The sequence below is a fragment of the Paroedura picta genome, chromosome 2 (assembly GCF_049243985.1).
Source record: "Paroedura picta isolate Pp20150507F chromosome 2, Ppicta_v3.0, whole genome shotgun sequence".
Classification (NCBI taxonomy): domain Eukaryota; kingdom Metazoa; phylum Chordata; class Lepidosauria; order Squamata; family Gekkonidae; genus Paroedura; species Paroedura picta.
Genome location: NC_135370.1, coordinates 24,345,235 through 24,361,396, shown reverse-complemented (window position 1 = coordinate 24,361,396; position 16,162 = coordinate 24,345,235). Strand labels below are relative to the sequence as shown.

At 45.9% G+C, this 16,162-nt stretch overlaps 1 protein-coding gene across 5 annotated transcripts in view; it reads right to left on the bottom strand.

Annotated features, from left to right (window-relative positions):
• GLS (glutaminase) overlaps positions 1-13,686 on the bottom strand; it is an 87,026-nt gene extending 73,340 nt beyond the window's left edge. The window contains exon 1 of one of the 5 annotated variants that reach the window (XM_077319503.1): positions 13,546-13,686. Coding sequence is in view for 2 of the 5 variants with exons in the window: in XM_077319502.1 (XP_077175617.1) it covers positions 10,248-10,573 (326 nt within the window). In the remaining 3 variants the exon portion in view is untranslated. Of the gene's footprint in view, positions 1-10,247; positions 10,611-13,536 lie in introns of those variants that run through there. The other 4 variants (XM_077319505.1, XM_077319504.1, XM_077319502.1 and 1 more) reach the window with 4 other exon arrangements.
• Between the last annotated feature and the right edge of the window lie 2,476 nt (positions 13,687-16,162).

Sequence of the window (16,162 nt, the reverse complement as noted above, 5' to 3'; positions counted from 1 at the left end):
ACCCTAACAAATTGCCGCCTGAGATAAATATCGAAATTTGAGTATTGTAAGAATGCTCTTAAAAATACGTGAAAGTACTGAAATGCTAAAACAAAAACCTCTATGGAGAAACTGCCACAACTTTAGCTACCCTCATGAGGGTAAGGCAAAAAGTACTGGGGTTCCAATTCCTTCATGCACAGGTTTACTCCAAACAAAATGTTTATTCCAAACAAAATAACCTTCCCGAAGGACACAGGATGATCACAGGGGCTTACGAAGTTTTAAGAAAAAAGAAAAGGGCATTGGTGTAAAAAAAGGGCAGGAAATTTGTGCTGAGGAATTTTTTCCCCATTGCGACGATGCACATGCTCCTTCTTTGAAGGTATCTAGAGTTGAACAGTGAGAATTTCATTGGGAAACATTACGCCATCCACCCTCCAGACCTCATCTTGCCCCTCCGGACTTCTTTTTCTTCCCTTTCTTCTTTTTCTTTCCACCCTCCAGACCTGATTTTGTCCCTTCGGACATCTTTTTCTTCCCAAAACTCAAAGAATATTTTAAAAGAACATGATTTGAATCTCTCAAGAATGCCGAACCTGCCATTTTGACATGTAAATCAAAGACCGCAGAGTTAGAAGGGTTAGAGCAGCCTTTCTCAATTTTTTACCATAAAGAAACCCCTGAAACATTCTCCAGGCTTCAAGAAAACCCAGAAGTGGCACAATTATGGAGAATATGGTTGCACAGCTGGGACCCCTCCCCTTCCCACCCTCTTCCAGGCACATCATTGGCCATTTTGGGAGGGGAAGGGCAGGTCAACATGGCTATATATGGTCATATCGCCTAACAAAAGTTTAACAAATTAAAAAAAAAACATATTAAAAATTAATTAACTCCCACCTATTTGGGAAACTCTTCCAGGGCCTTCAAGAAACCCCACGGTTTCACAAAACCCTGGTTGAGAAAGCCTGGATTACAAAAACACTGCCTTCAGAAGAGTATAGACATAGCTGCAAGATATATAAAGAAATTAGCTTCACACTTTGATATTTTTGTTTAATGAAGGTTTCTATGATTTTGTAGCAATGCTTTTTTGACTTGCCCTTGCAAATATCTCAACAGAAGTGAGAAGACACTGAGAAGACTCATAATGGAAAAGTAAGTGCAAACCAGTCATAATAGTTTCAGTTTAACGAGGCGTTATAGTGTGTTTTAAGACTGTAATCCATAGCATTCAAAATGCTAAATATGCAATGTTGTGAAACGAACATAATCCACACAAAATTTTCCAAGGTATCTTCCACATCTGCGGCTGTCAAATCAAGCAGCCTAGATCAATATTTAGCTATGAAACTGAACTAGCTGACAAAGCAGACTTGGCCAACATTCACTTTGACATACAGAAAAATACCCCCAAAATGGGCTATTCTTGGATAAAGCTTATCAGTTTAAACTGCAGTATAAGCTTTTCCTCCCGCTATTTCTCAGGTCAATAACATTATGTAATGTTTGTTCAGATTAAGAGCAGTGTTTTAGTACCATTAAACACTTTAAAAAGCGCACATTCAGCATATGCCAAAAAAGAATGAAGATAGTACACCTGCTTTTGTATTGTCACAACTAAGTTATTATCTATATAGATAGAAGATATAGATATAGAAGTGTTTGTTCTCTGCAAAGTTGAAATCCTCATGGATAAATAAATTAATCTGAAGACAAAACACATGGCAGTCCACAAAAAATAAGTGCTGGAACACCTAGTAACAAGGCTATGCTGAGATTTTGGAATCCTGCCCCTTCTCATTCTCTGGAATCCAATTTCTCCATTTGCAAAACTGGGCTACGCATTTCAAGTAAGGACTACAGCTCGCTCGTGCTTTTAAAATTAGTTCTATACAGCAGTAGGCTCATTCTAAATACCTCTTCCAAATTACCACTCTGGTAATTGATGTCCTTCCATCCATCCACCCTATCAAATACACTTATCAACTACACTTGTCTTGGTGCCAAGTGGCAGGGGTGGCAGGTGACAGTGGATGAGCGATGGGTTGTGAGTGTCCAGCATGGTGCAGGGGGCTGGACTAGATGACCCAGAAGATCCCTTCCAACTCTGTGATTCTATATATATAGTTCTCTAGATATGGGAATGGGATGCTGTGCAATGCCTGTTAGCCAAGGGAAAAGTTGCATTTTAAATAAGGAAAAAAAATCAATGTAAGCAAACCAATAAACAGAGCCTTGTTTTTCAGAAGAAATTGAACAGGGAGTAATAAAGTTATAAATTTATTTTATTTATTATTAGATTTCTATCTCACCACTTCCCCAAGGACTCATGGTGGGTTACAAATAAAATAATAATGACATAAAAAACCTTGAGACTAAGACTGTGGCAGGATAAATCAAGTATGGCCTACAGAAATGATCTGGCCTAATTCATGCGAAGAGTATCCACATGTAAGAATGACTTGTGAATTCAGATGATCCACAGGCCAAAAGCTTCCCAGTATCTGACACAGCATCTTGCTAACTATCCTTTTCTCACTTCAGAACTTTGAAATCGGTCACATGAACCTCGAACACTCAACTCCGGAACTCTGGATTGGATCAGATGAATCATAAATGGAAAAATTGTGTTTTCCCCTTTCCCCTGGAAGGACACTGCACACCCGTGTCAGCTCTGTGGAGCCGACCGGGGAGTCCCCACACCCCCATGCCCCATAGCAGAGTGGCATGCCGCTCCCTGCCATTGTGCAGTGGGGGCCCCTTTCCCCACACTCCCCCCCACTCCCTTCCTCATTGCTGCTGCCTGCAGGCAGCATGTCGGGCTTTCCAGCATCCCTGCCCCAGACAAAAGAACATAAGAGAAGATATGTTGGATGAGGCCAATGGCCCATCCAGTCTAATGCTCTGTGTCACAGTAGCCAAAACCCAGGTGCCATCAAGAGGACCACCAGGAGGCCAGAAATCCTCCCATTGATGCCCCTCAAGCACAAAGAAAAAGCACCACTGCCCCAGACAGTGTTCCACTTATGGACCTCTATTCCAGATGTTTATTCAATCCCCTTCTGAAATTATAGCCACTCATGAACCTCTATTCCAGATGTTTATTCAATCCCCTTCTGAAATTATCTATGCTTGTAGCTGCCGCCACTTCCTATGGCAGGGAATTTCATGTGAAATTTGATGTGGTCGACCATGAGTTGTCTGCTCACCGCCTCACTGGGGCTGGGATACAGGGGACAGCCCTTCAGGGACTGTGCTCCTTTCTCTGGAACTGGACAAAGAAGGTAGCGGTGTAGGAGGAGTTATTGCAATCTTTCATCTCCCCTTTGGGGTTCTGCAGGAGGCGATCCTCTCCCCCACTTTGTTTATCATCTACATGTGCCTTCTGGCCCGGCTGATCCGGAGTTACAGGCTGGGTTGCCACCAATATGCAGATGACACCCAAGCTCTATCTCCTGATGGACAGCCACCCTGACTCCCACTTGAATACATTCGCCAGATATTTGGAAGTAGTGGCTGGATCGTTGGGGCAGTCACCTGAAATTCAACCCCTTCAAGACAGAGGTCCTGTGGCTTGGGTGGAAAGGGGGGTAAGATCAGGAAGTGCGTTCACCCACCTTAGCCAGTATGCAACTCAACATCTCGCCCTTAGCAAGGAATCTGGGAGTGATCCTGGATTCCTCCTTGTTTAGGCTCAGGTCACAGGGGTAACGCGCATGGCATTTTACCACCTGTGCTAAGTGCAGCTACTAGCACCATACCCATCTTCGGACCACCTGGATACAGTGATCCATGCAACCGTCACCTCCAGATTGGATTTCTGTAACTCACTTTATGCGGACCGACCCTGGTCCTTGACCTGGAAATTTCAGCTGGTACAGAACACAGCTGCTAGGGTACTCACTGGAACACCACGGAGGGCCCATATCCAGCCAGTACTGAGGCAGCTGCATTGGTTGCCGGTTGCAACCCAGACCAAGTTCAAAGTTTTGCTATTAACCTTTAAGGACATTCGTGATCAGGATCCCACATATCTGAGGGACCACTTGCCTCCTTATCCCCCCCCCCCCCACACAGGGATTTTCACTCTGTTGATGTGAATTTGCTGAAGATCCCTGGCCCATGGGAAGTTCACCTGGCCTCAACCCAGGACACACCCTTTTTGGTCCTGAAGCTGACCTGGTGGAACGAGCTCCCCGAAAAGCTGAGGGCCCTGACGGAACTCCTGCAGTTCCACAGGGCCTATTAGACAAAGCTCTTCCACCAGGTCTTCGGTTGAGGCCAGGGAAATTAAGATCTGACCCTCACCCACCCATCCAAGTCAACGAGGTCATCATGTTGCTCCCTATTAGCACTGTGAGGTGCTTATATGCCTTCTGCTGAACAGGGGTGGGGGAGAAGTATTTTATTCCACTGCTAGAATGCATTGAAGTTTTTATGTTTTATGAGGATTTTAAAATTTTGTGCCCCACCACAAGCAGGTCATGAGTGGTGGGCTATAAATTAAATTATAATTATAAATAAATAACTACTCTTTGGATGAAGGATTTTCTTTTATCCATTTCCCTTCAGCTCCACCAATAGCAGCCCCCTCAGCAACAATGCAAGGTTGAAAGAAAATGTTCTCATTTCTGCCCAGAGCATGATGCATGAACCACACTTAAGACTGTGGCAATGTTTCACCTCCAACTAGAAAAAGGTAAATGTAAAGGTATCCCCTGTGCAAGCACTGGGTCATGTCTGACCCTTGGGGTGATGCCCTCTAGCGTTTTCATGGCAGACTCAATACCGGGTGGTTTGCCAGTGCCTTCCCCAGTCATTAACGTTTACCCCCCAGCAAGCAAGCTGGGTACTCATTTTACCGACCTCAGAAGGATGGAAGGCTGAGTCAACCTTGAGCCGGCTGCTGGGATTGAACTCCCAGCCTCATGGGCAGAGCTTTCAGACTGCATGTCTGCTGCCTTACCACTCTGTGCCACAAGAGGCTCAGTACAACTAGAAAAGCATGTTAAAATACTTATTTTGGTCTACCAAAACAATCCCCAAACTAGCTGGTATCCATGTATTGCTTCAAACTGAATAGCCAGGATACGCACAGAATTTTTGCTCTCTTTAACAACAAGAATTACAACAGATGGAGGGTATGTGAAGGGCACCAAATCAGGAGCGGTGTGAATTTGAAGTCTGCCTTCTCATGAGAACTAGGCATGTTCTTGTTTTTCGGAACAGGACTTCCAAAACGCTTCACACAATTAGATCCTTCCCACCTTGGGCAAAGCTCAATATAATGCAGTCATATCCACGCCCACCAACCCCCCGCTTTAAAAAAGCTGCACTGAATCTCTCCAGGAGGAAAGAAGGAAACTTTAAGGGCATTTCTGCACCCGTTAAATGTAGTGAAATGCTTACCTAATCTAGTTGTAATATATTCCAGCCCCTCTATATGATATCACCAACATCCAATGTCTGGGCAGCAAACTGCTCGCTACATCCTCCATTTTAAAGCACTAGTTGGGGAACTGCATAAAGAGGATTCCCAAACCTATTTAGCACTAGCTACCAGAGGGCAACCAAGAGAGAAAAGGTATGGAGGCTTAAATGTGCTAAAGGCGCCTGCCTTGTCCTGCCCTCGCACCCGCTTCCCTCTCCCTTGTTCCCGGAGACAGGAATTTCTTTTTTAAAATGGCTAACTTACTGGAGCAACGAATAGGTGGACCAGAGTGCAGGCAATGCCAGAAATAAAGTTTTTTTTTTAAGTTGTAACACAAAGCGTGCCTCTCTAAAGTTTTCTCCCCCCCCCCAAAAAAAAATCAGGAACTAGAATAATTTTTAAATGTATAAAAGACCTTGTGATTCCATAAGGAGCGGTGTTCAAAAAGCACTATGTATCTATGCTTCTATGCACCGGCATTTCAACGGAGAAGTATGAATTTAAACAAAATAGTGGCCATCGCGAGAACTTTAAAACATGGAGAAAGGGAACTGGTTGCCTGGATTGATTGACAGGCGGAAGTGAGTCGTGTATAACGTGCATTGCTCTCTTCCGCTGTTTCCAGCAGCAGGTGTGGAGGGTAAGACGCGTGAAAAGGTGGCAGAGAAAGGCCAGACAGCAAAAAAGTGAGGAGCTGGGAGGCATGATATGATTTAGCGCTATGCCATTCAGCTGGCGTAACACTATTTTTATTGATGTGCGGAAATGGCCTAAGTTCCCCTCTGGACATTCTTGCATTCAACTACAGGAAGGTGGCCTTGTACAGTATGTCCCTACCCCAGGAGAAAAACAGCAGGGGTTGTGTGTAATTTTGAGCAGGAAAAGAGTGGGAGATGAAAAGGTTAAGCAGTCCGGCCACTCTCCGTTCTTTAGCTGTGGTTTATGGCTTCCTAGGGAAGTTTTAGTTTCTCTAAAAAAGCAGAGTTCAAATGTGACTGTCACAGGCCTTTTGCAGCCGCCTCAAGTTTTGACTCCAGGTTTCATGATGACTCCAGTGGGTAAACTTTAGAACTATGCAGTGTGATCATGCAACTCTACACCCCCTTACCACCACCCGCACCACGGCAAAAATAAATTGTCACTTGAGATCCCGGAGGTCTAAAGGCCACATTCAGGAGAAACGTCTCCTTCGAGAAACAGTGTCCTAGGCTGGCAATGAAAATTAAACCGTTTCAGCTCTCTGAATGGAACACTGCACAGCAATGAGATAAGCAGCTTCCGCAAACACGTTAATCTATCATTCACGACTGCCATCATCAGCCCAGATAATTGGTGAACATTTCTATATGCAACAATCCATTGCTCCGGCACCGTTTCCTAAAAAAGGGTAACCACAACAACAGTCAAAAAAGCAGTTCATTGCTGAGGTGCCTCACAGCCTGCCTTCTGTGCCAGCAGCAGACTCACTGCTACAGTCTGACTCATCCGGCTAGAAAATTCTTTGCAGGCATGAGGCGATGCTCAGGCAGAACAGACACGCCCAAGGAGACTTCCTCTGGCATAAGGAAGCGGCTCTTCCGTCAAATGAAGAGCCACGTGGGACGGGGGAAGGCAGCTCAGACGCCAGAAAAACTTCGAACCTTGCTCGTGACAACAGATGACTACAAACTAGGACCGTGTTATTAAAGACACAACCCAGAGTTTCATTTTATCCTCCAGTAAACCTTAGTTCTTGCTGCGGGCAACGGGCAAGGGACGGGATTCATCCAAGGAGGATGAAGGACAGCCGTATGGCATTTCCGGGGCCTATTTCCCTAATCCCTTCCCTCCAATAAGCAGAGAGGATGGCAAGGCAGATGGGTGGATGGCAGCCAATAGCCACTGATCAGATGAGAGGCAAGCAAGGAAAACGAGAGAAGAGTGCTTCTACAGTCCAAAATATGCATCAAGCAGAACGGTGCATTTATCCAGGCACGAGAGGACAAGGAAAAGAATCAGTCTTCTACAGCTCCTTCAGTCACTTTATTACGGTTGTGACAGACAAGCTAAGAGACACTGAATCAGCACGAATGCAGCACTGGGCTATTTCGACCCTGAAACCAGACTCTTTCTTTGGCCTAGATGCCACAATGCTTAGAGATCCTAGCAGCGCATGGGTCAGTAGTAATTCACTCCAGTGGGGCGGGCCAAGTTGGTCTATGGCAGGAAAATAAAAGAATCAAAGCCACGTGGCACTTGAAAGAGTGACAACATTTACTACTGCGAGAGATTTCATGAGTCAGAGTGCAATTCCTTGGGTGCTATATAGGCAACATGTTCCACATTTTCATACAGAAATGTTGCCAAAGGATGGAAAGGCTTGGTGTCAATTCGGTCATGATTTTTCCAGGGGTGATTCTCTAAGGAATCGCTGTGAATTTGGTCCTTATGCGTAAGGGATGGTGGCAGGTCAAAGATTCCAGGCCTCTCTCTCACCTCCCTAGGATGTCTAATCACTGCTTTTCCCAAACTTTAATCTGCTCTTAATGTATAGCTTCAGACTTCTTCCTTAACATATTGTTGCTCATCCTACCTAATTATACTTTTGTCTATCTATACCCCATGAAAGAGAGTCTGGAACCTCTGATCTATCTGTTTCGGTCAATTACACAGAGAATCCCACCTGAAATATTTGGGATGGGACTCCCACCAAACTTTTGTATTTTACTTCCTAGAGAGCCATCACCATCCATGGAGACACACAGGAACCAACCCCTAGGCTGTAGAGTAAAGGCAGTGGTTTGACTGTCAAACTAGGAAGACAGAGGTTCAAATTTCACCTCTGCCTCAAAGCTTCTTGCGTGAACTTGGGCCAGTTGAACCTTATGTACTGAAAGAACAAGAACAGAATGCTGCAATACAACTAGGGAAATTCAAGTGCAAAAGTGACCAGGTGCCCTAGGGCAGTGGCATCCTCTACCTCGCAAGGCTGTTGTGGGGACAAAGCAGACATAGGAAGGATCGCATAGTTTCAAGCTGTCCTTGGGCCAGTCCTCCTGTCCTCCCTCTATCTGCCTCACAGGGTTTCTCTCAAGATAAAACAGAAGGCAAAAGAACTATAGGCCTTTCCATCTGACTATGGTCCACTCAAACTCAGTATTTCAGAAATAAGAGAAATCATGGACCTTTCAGGGCTGAACTTGGCCAGTCATCGTCCCCCTCTTTTGGCCTAATCGACTTCGCAAGGTTGTTGTGCAATAAAACAGAGGGAGGATGACCACAGACCATTAAGACAGATTCAAGTAGGTAGCCGTGTTGGTCTGATGTAGAAGAACAGCATTTGAGTCCAAGACCAACAAAGATCAACTTCCTCAGATACAATGAAATGGAAATCACAAGACCACATATATAAGTAGAGAGTGGGCCAAGGATTAGTAGCATAGTGAAGATGCTTACCAGATACAAGGGCCCTATAAAAATAACAAGCTAAGTTTACACCAACGTCCTTTTGGGTTCAACTCTGGGGGAGGAAACATAGTAAATGAAATAAAAATGTCAAGATTAATGGACAGATGCATCCTCAATTGTGGAGTAATTGAGAATTATCACTCCACACCTCTAGGTAACAGGTAATACTGCCAAAACGTGGGATAAATGGGCCATTCAGGTTGACTCTGGGTCAGTCATCTTCCCTCTCCCTCAATGTAACCCACCTCAAAAGGCTGTTGTTGCGATAAAATAGGAAGAATCATGTACCTTCCTGACTGATCTTGGGCCCATCATTCTCTCTCTCTCTGACTAACCAACCACACAGGGCTTTTGTGGGGATAAAATTGATAAAATAGGATAAAGATGTAAGCCATATGGGATCCCCATTGGGGGCCAAGGCAGGAATCAAATGAAGCAAATGACCAAAAAGCACAGGGAACAAATTACAAATATAATTTAAAAAAAAAAGAATTCCATGAAGATCCTTGAATGACAGGCAACCTAGGAAGCAACATGGCCCTCTCTTGCAGATTTGGGGCTGATCCCCCACTCTCTACAACACCTACCTTGCAGGATTGTTGTGGAAATATCACATAAGAAAGAGAAGCGATCATGGACCTTTCTGGCTGACCTTGGGCTACTAATTCTCTCTCTCTCTGTTCAGCCCTTCTCACGGGGCTGTTGTAGAGATAAAATGGAGCTTATAAGCACTATGCAAACATAATAATTGACCAAATAACACCTTAGAAAGAAGGATGAAGATCCTTGGACAAAGGGCAGTCTAGGAAATATCAGGATGCTCTGTAGCAGATCTGGGGATGGCTCTGCTCTCTCTTGTGACACCTACCTTGCAGGATCATTGTGGAACCAGAAAAGAATGCATGGATGGGATGGTGGGCCTTCCTGACATACCTTTTCCCAGCCATTCTCCCTCTTCCTGGCCCACCTCGCAGGGCTGTTGCTGACCTTTTCCCAGCCATCTCCTTTCTGCTATGCCCACCTCGCAAGACTGTTGCTGACCTTTTCCCAGCCATCCCCTTTCTGCCTGGCCCACCTTGCAGGGCTGCTGCTGACCTTTTCCCAGCCATCTCCTTTCTGCTATGCCCACCTCGCAAGACTGTTGCTGACCTTTTAACAGCCATCCCCTTTCTGCCTGGCCCACCTTGCAGGGCTGCTGCTGACCTTTTCCCAGCCATCTCCTTTCTGCTATGCCCACCTCGCAAGGTTTTTGCTGACCTTTTCCCAGCCATCCCCTTTCTGCCTGGCCCACCTCGCAGGGCTGCTGCTGTTTCAGGGATGCCCAGCCCCGAGCGAGCGAGTATCCCTCCCTGCATGCCTGCCTGCCGGCGGCTCGAGCACTCACTTCTCGGCCGCTCCGCCGGCCTCCTTGGCGGGCTCGGCGCCGTGGCTGTTGTGGTTGGCGGGCGCGGCGGGCGAGGCGGGCGCTTGCCCCGCGGCCGGCGTCCCCTTGCCGGGCTCCTCCAGGATGCCCTCGGAGCGCGTGCACAGGGCGCGGCCGGCGGGGACGGGCAGGGGCGGGCGGCGGGACGGCCACGCGGCGGGGAGCCGCCTCAGCGCCACGCGCCGGCAGCCGCCCAGCCCCTCGCCCGCCGGGGCCGCCGCCACCGCTGCCGCCGCGCCGCCCCGCACCAGGTCCCGCCACAGCGCCGCGCTCCGCAGCCGCATCATCCTCGGCCGCCTCCGCCACTGACTGAGGGGACGGCGCCTCGGCCGCCAGCCCGCCCCGCCCCGACGCCCGGCCCATTGGCCCGCCCGGCAAGCGCTGGCCGCGCCCATTGGCCCGCGCCGCCGTCGCTCGCGGGGGCCCCGCCTCCTCCGGCCGTGTGGAAGATGTGGCGCACTTAGAGCCCGGCCCGCAGAGCTGGGGGGGGGGGGGGAGGGAGCTGGCGTTTCCCGCCTCGGGCGCCTCACGGACTCCTCACGCTCCTCATGAAAAGGAGGAGTCACGATCATCATGATGATAATGATAGCGGTTTAAATAAAGGATTTGGTGCGCGAGGCTGCGGGGCGTTTCCACACTTGCTTAACAACGCAGCTGCAAGGCGCTTCCTCGCCTGCAGACTTCGCAGCCTCTTCACAGTTAGGACAACAATATAATCATAATAAAGAAGGGGCAGTAATAATAATAACGGGGACAACAACGGTTTCAGTCAGAGACTCGGGGTACGAGGCTGCGGGGCGTATGCTGAACGGCACCGTTGCAATCCACTTAGTCAGCGGCAGACTTCCCAGTCCCTTCACAGTTAGGAGAACAACAAGAACCAACAACAACAACAACTTAAAGACTTGGTGTACATTGTACAAGACTGCAGGGAGCTTTCAGCCAGGCACCGTTTCTAGCCACTTAGTCAGTTGCAGAGTTCCAGGCTCTTCACAGTTTTGACAACAATAACAACTAGTAGTACTACTAGTAGTAGTAGTAGCAGTATAATAACAATAACAGGTTAAGAGATTTTTTGTGAATGAGGCTGCAGGCCAATTTCATGCATGCTAAAGAACAGTTTCAAACCGATAAGTTGTTTGCAGGTTTTCCATTCTCCTCAAAGTTATGACAACAACAATAATAAATAGTAGTAATCATAATTTGTTGTTGTTATGTGCGAAGTCGTGTCCGACCCATCGCGACCCCATGGACAATGATCCTCCAGGCCTTCCTGTCCTCTACCATTCCCCGGAGTCCATTTAAGTTTGCACTGACTGCTTCAGTGACTCCATCCAGCCACCTCATTCTCTGTCGTCCCCTTCTTCTTTTGCCCTCGATCGCTCCCAGCATTAGGCTCTTCTCCAGGGAGTCCTTCCTTCTCATGAGGTGGCCAAAGTATTTGAGTTTCATCTTCAGGATCTGGCCTTCTAAAGAGCAGTCAGGGTTGATCTCCTCTAGGACTGACCAGTTTGTTCGCCTTGCAGTCCAAGGGACTCGCAAAAGTCTTCTCCAGCACCAGAGTTCAAAAGCCTCAATTCTTTGACACTCGGCCTTCCTTATGGTCCAACTTTCACAGCCATACATTGCAACTGGGAATACCATAGCCTAGACTAAACGCACTTTTGTTGGCAGGGTGATGTCTCTGCTTTTTAGGATGCTGTCTAGATTTGCCATAGCTTTCCTCCCCAGGAGCAAGCGTCTTTTAATTTCTTTGCTGCAGTCCCCATCTGCAGTGATCTTGGAGCCCAGGAAAATAAAATCTGTCACTATCTCCATTTCTTCCCCATCTATTTGCCAGGAATTGAGAGGGCTGGATGCCATGATCTTTGTTTTCTTGATGTCATAATAATAATGAATCATAATAATAATAACAATTTAAATCCAAAACGTATAAGGCTGCAGGGCTCTTTCACATTTGCTAAATAACAGTTTCAATGCACTTAATCTGCTACTAACTTTCCAGTCTGTCCACAGTTATGACAACAATAATAAGGAATAATAATAATAAAGATAAAAATTTAAATAAAATTCTCTGTGTACAAGACTGCAGGGGGCTTTCAAACATGCTCAGTGCATTGTAGTGAGTTCGCAATTGGACTTTGCGCAATTTCACACAACACAATCCAGTTGCAGCGTGGATTGAATTCATGCAATTTGGGTGTGTGAAAGCACCTTTTAGTCCAACTCAGACCAATAACGGGGCTGGTGTTTTGTGAGACAGGGCAGCGTGGAGGTAGCTGAATTTCAAGATGTCCATTTTGGGGTTGCCAGCCTCCAGGTGGAGGCTGGAGATCTCCTGGGATTACATCTGATCTCCAGGCCGCAGTTCACCGAGGGCTACTTCCCAACTGGCTACATCAAACAAACGATCCCTATGACAAATGTCATTTTAAACACCCCTACTGTTTAAGATGTGATAACTGCTATTCACTAGGAATTTTCCTAACCACCCAACTCAAAAAGAGGACATTTGCATTAGTTAAAAAAAAATGGCCCAAAAGAGGATGGTCACCAAAAAAAGGAGGATATGTCCCCTAAAAAGAGGACACCTGGTACAGGACAAACTTGTTTACAAGATAGTGTAGTTATTCTGCTTTGCCTATAAAACTTGTCTCATTTCATCCATATAGCTAAGGAGTGGGAACTTAGTGTAATAAGCCTGCATTCTTGTACTGGTATGCTATTTCAATGCTATTCATGGGTCACACCAATTGCTTTAGTCCGGTCTTAACTATCCTTGACTCTAACTAGACTTTCAGAGGAACACCCACCACTCCTATACGTTTGCCTTGAGGAAATCTGTTTCAAAGTATCTGAAAACTTATACCAAGCTTATCAAGGTAGACTCAGCCTTCCATCCTTCCGAGGTCGGTAAAATGAGGACCCAGCTTGCTGGGGGGTAAACGGGAATGACTGGGGAAGGCACTGGCAAACCACCCCGTATTGAGTCTGCCATGAAAACGCTAGAGGGCGTCACCCCAAGGGTCAGACATGACTCGGTGCTTGCACAGGGGATACCTTTACCTTTACCTTTTTACCAAGCTTATACCATAGCTGCTTGGGAAAGTCTATGTATGACATTCTATCCATTCATGACCCTCCTTTCCCTAACCCCCCCCCTCCCCAACATTGGCAGCCCTATAACAATGGTTCTATAGGTTCTGGATTAAAAGGTATCCTAAAATTTAGCAAGTAAAGGCTCTCTTACAGTTTCTACCTTTTTCTCTTTGTAAAAAAAAATAGAGGTCACATGGAAATATAATGACTGTTCACCATTTTCAGAACTGGCTTCTAAAACGTGTTGCCGAAGATGTTAATTGCTAATGCATATTGCACAGGTGGCACCTTCTCTTCCTGTTATATTGTGTTTCAAAACGTGTTAGAATTGGAAGCAGCTGCTGCAATGTCACACTGAGGTTACCATGGATACAAGTGACTTTTGTGACGTGGCTTCCGTGTGCTGCCATCTTCCGGGGGGAAGGAGGAAATTAAATGGATATATAGATAAATGTGCCCGGTCACTGTAATATAATAATAATAAGAGTTTTAACGTTTTATTTTTGTATCCCGCCCTTCTTGATTAACTCAGGGCAGGTAACATCAATTAAAAGATATAAATACATACATGTATATCAAATTATACAAAAATTGTTAAAATTATTAAAACCACTCTAAACCCGCTTATTCTAAAATTTCATGTCTTCATGGGTAGGCCAATATAAGCAAGAATTCATGAATTCAGTTTGGTCAGACTCTCTTGAATATTTAGGGGAGCAAATATGTATCTTGGGTTAAGAAAATGAAAATGAAAATTACAGCATTGGTTACTCTTTAAATAAATATCCAGAAATCATAATCCTGAAGGACTGTGGAGTAAACAGAGAGACACAGAGAGGCGGGATTCTAAAACAAGGTCATTGGCGCAACCACAAAATGGCTGCTGGAGGAGGCGGAGCCGAGCACTCAAAGGAAGCCCAAGGTCAGGGGAGAAGAGGGGTAATTTTTAAAAATGCAACCATCACTGTGGAGGCAGCTATGCAGCTAATTGGATCTCCAGTGGCCAATCAGAAATCCTGCTGGGTAAAAGTCCCACTTAGCTCCACCCACTTTCTACAAACACTTAGTGGGTCCCAGGAAAGGTGTCAGAGGGTACTGTGGTGCCTAAAGTCATCGCACTGGGGACTCCTGGGGTAACATATTCAGCCCTCAGACAGCAGCTTCATTGTTTTTGTTCAAAATCCCTATAGATTTATATTTCAGAGTTATAATACACAGCCAAAGGCATAATCCCTGGTTTATTACTGACTATTCTTTCTCACAGTTTTCAGGACTTGGTGCCATGCAGCAATTTGAACATTTAGCACAAAACAAAAACCTCTGCTCGCAGACTTGGTAAAATGCCATGCCAGATATTCGTAGCCGCTCTGATAGAATTAGCACGCCTGCTCGCACCCCGGGACATTTTCATTCTTTTTCAGCTGCTTCATCCTAGATTTGCTGGGTCTGGAGATTCTTTTTGCTCCATTCATGAGTTTATTGTTGGCACGGTTGTTGTTGTTTTTCCGGCTGTGCTTCTGTCAAGAGCAGCACGACAGGAAGAAATTCAACCGGTAAGGCATGCAACTGCAGAGCACCTTTGGACCAGATAAATTGCTGGACCTGGTGAATAGCTGCCCGCTGCGAAGGTCATTAAGATCCCTACTAGGGACAAGGTGGCCAGGGGAAATGTTAAACTACAATTCCTAGAAGTATTTATGCTTGCAACTTTATGTGTAAGCAATGCATACCTCTTCACCAGTAGGAACCTGAAAGGGGAAATGCCTAAGACTTTGTACCTATACTCTAGACACCGATGCAAACCGAATGACATAACCTTATCTCATTCACCAATGTTTAACTTCATATTATCGTTTACATCCTTACTGAACTAGCTCCAATTTGTTGTCCAACAAGTCTAAGCTCTTAGAACATATCTACACAATGGAACGATAAACCTTCCCTAATTGACCTGGCCTTGGTCACTTAACTAACTGGGAGGTGCATAAAAGGCACAAGATAGAAACAAAACGCAAGAGTATACATATGCCAGAGAACTGTGGCACCCTTGATATAATCTCACGCAGCATCACACATTAGACCAAATCAAGCCTGAACTCTCCTTAGAACGTTTTTACTGTTGAAAACCCCCTGAAACATTCTTCAGGTTTTGAGAAACCCCAGAAGTGGCACGATTGTGCAGAAATTGGTTAGGAAGTTTAGCTGTGCACATGCTCACCCGAGGCCCCTCCCCTTCCTGCCCCCTCCAGGTCCATCACTGGCCATTTTGAGGGGGGGCCGACATGACCACATATGGACATATCACCCAACAAATTTTAAGAAATTCAAAATCTCTATAAAAAAATAATCAACTCCCACCCATTCAAGAAACCCTTCCAGAGCTGTCGAGAAACTCCAGGGTTTCACAAAACCCTGGTTGAAAAGAGAAACAACTTTGTAAAGAAAGAAGGAGGGACAGAGTCCTAACAGCTTAACTGACTGCTGTACAGGAGACAATCCGGGAGGAAGTGGGCTCAAAAGAGCAGGGAGTCTCCAACTAAGCCAATCAGGGCACAGGAGGAGACTAATCTGAATATACTAACTACACATCCCCCCAATGCCCCTTGTAGGCTAATTCTTCATATGCTGCTGAATCAAGCACACTACAGATCTTGCAGATTCCAACACTTGGCACACTCCCACGGAGGATTGGGCAAAAATATTTCAGGAAAATGAAAGAAACAGAACACTGGAGATAAGTGAGCAAAGTGACTGCATAATAGTTTGCTTTCATTTCA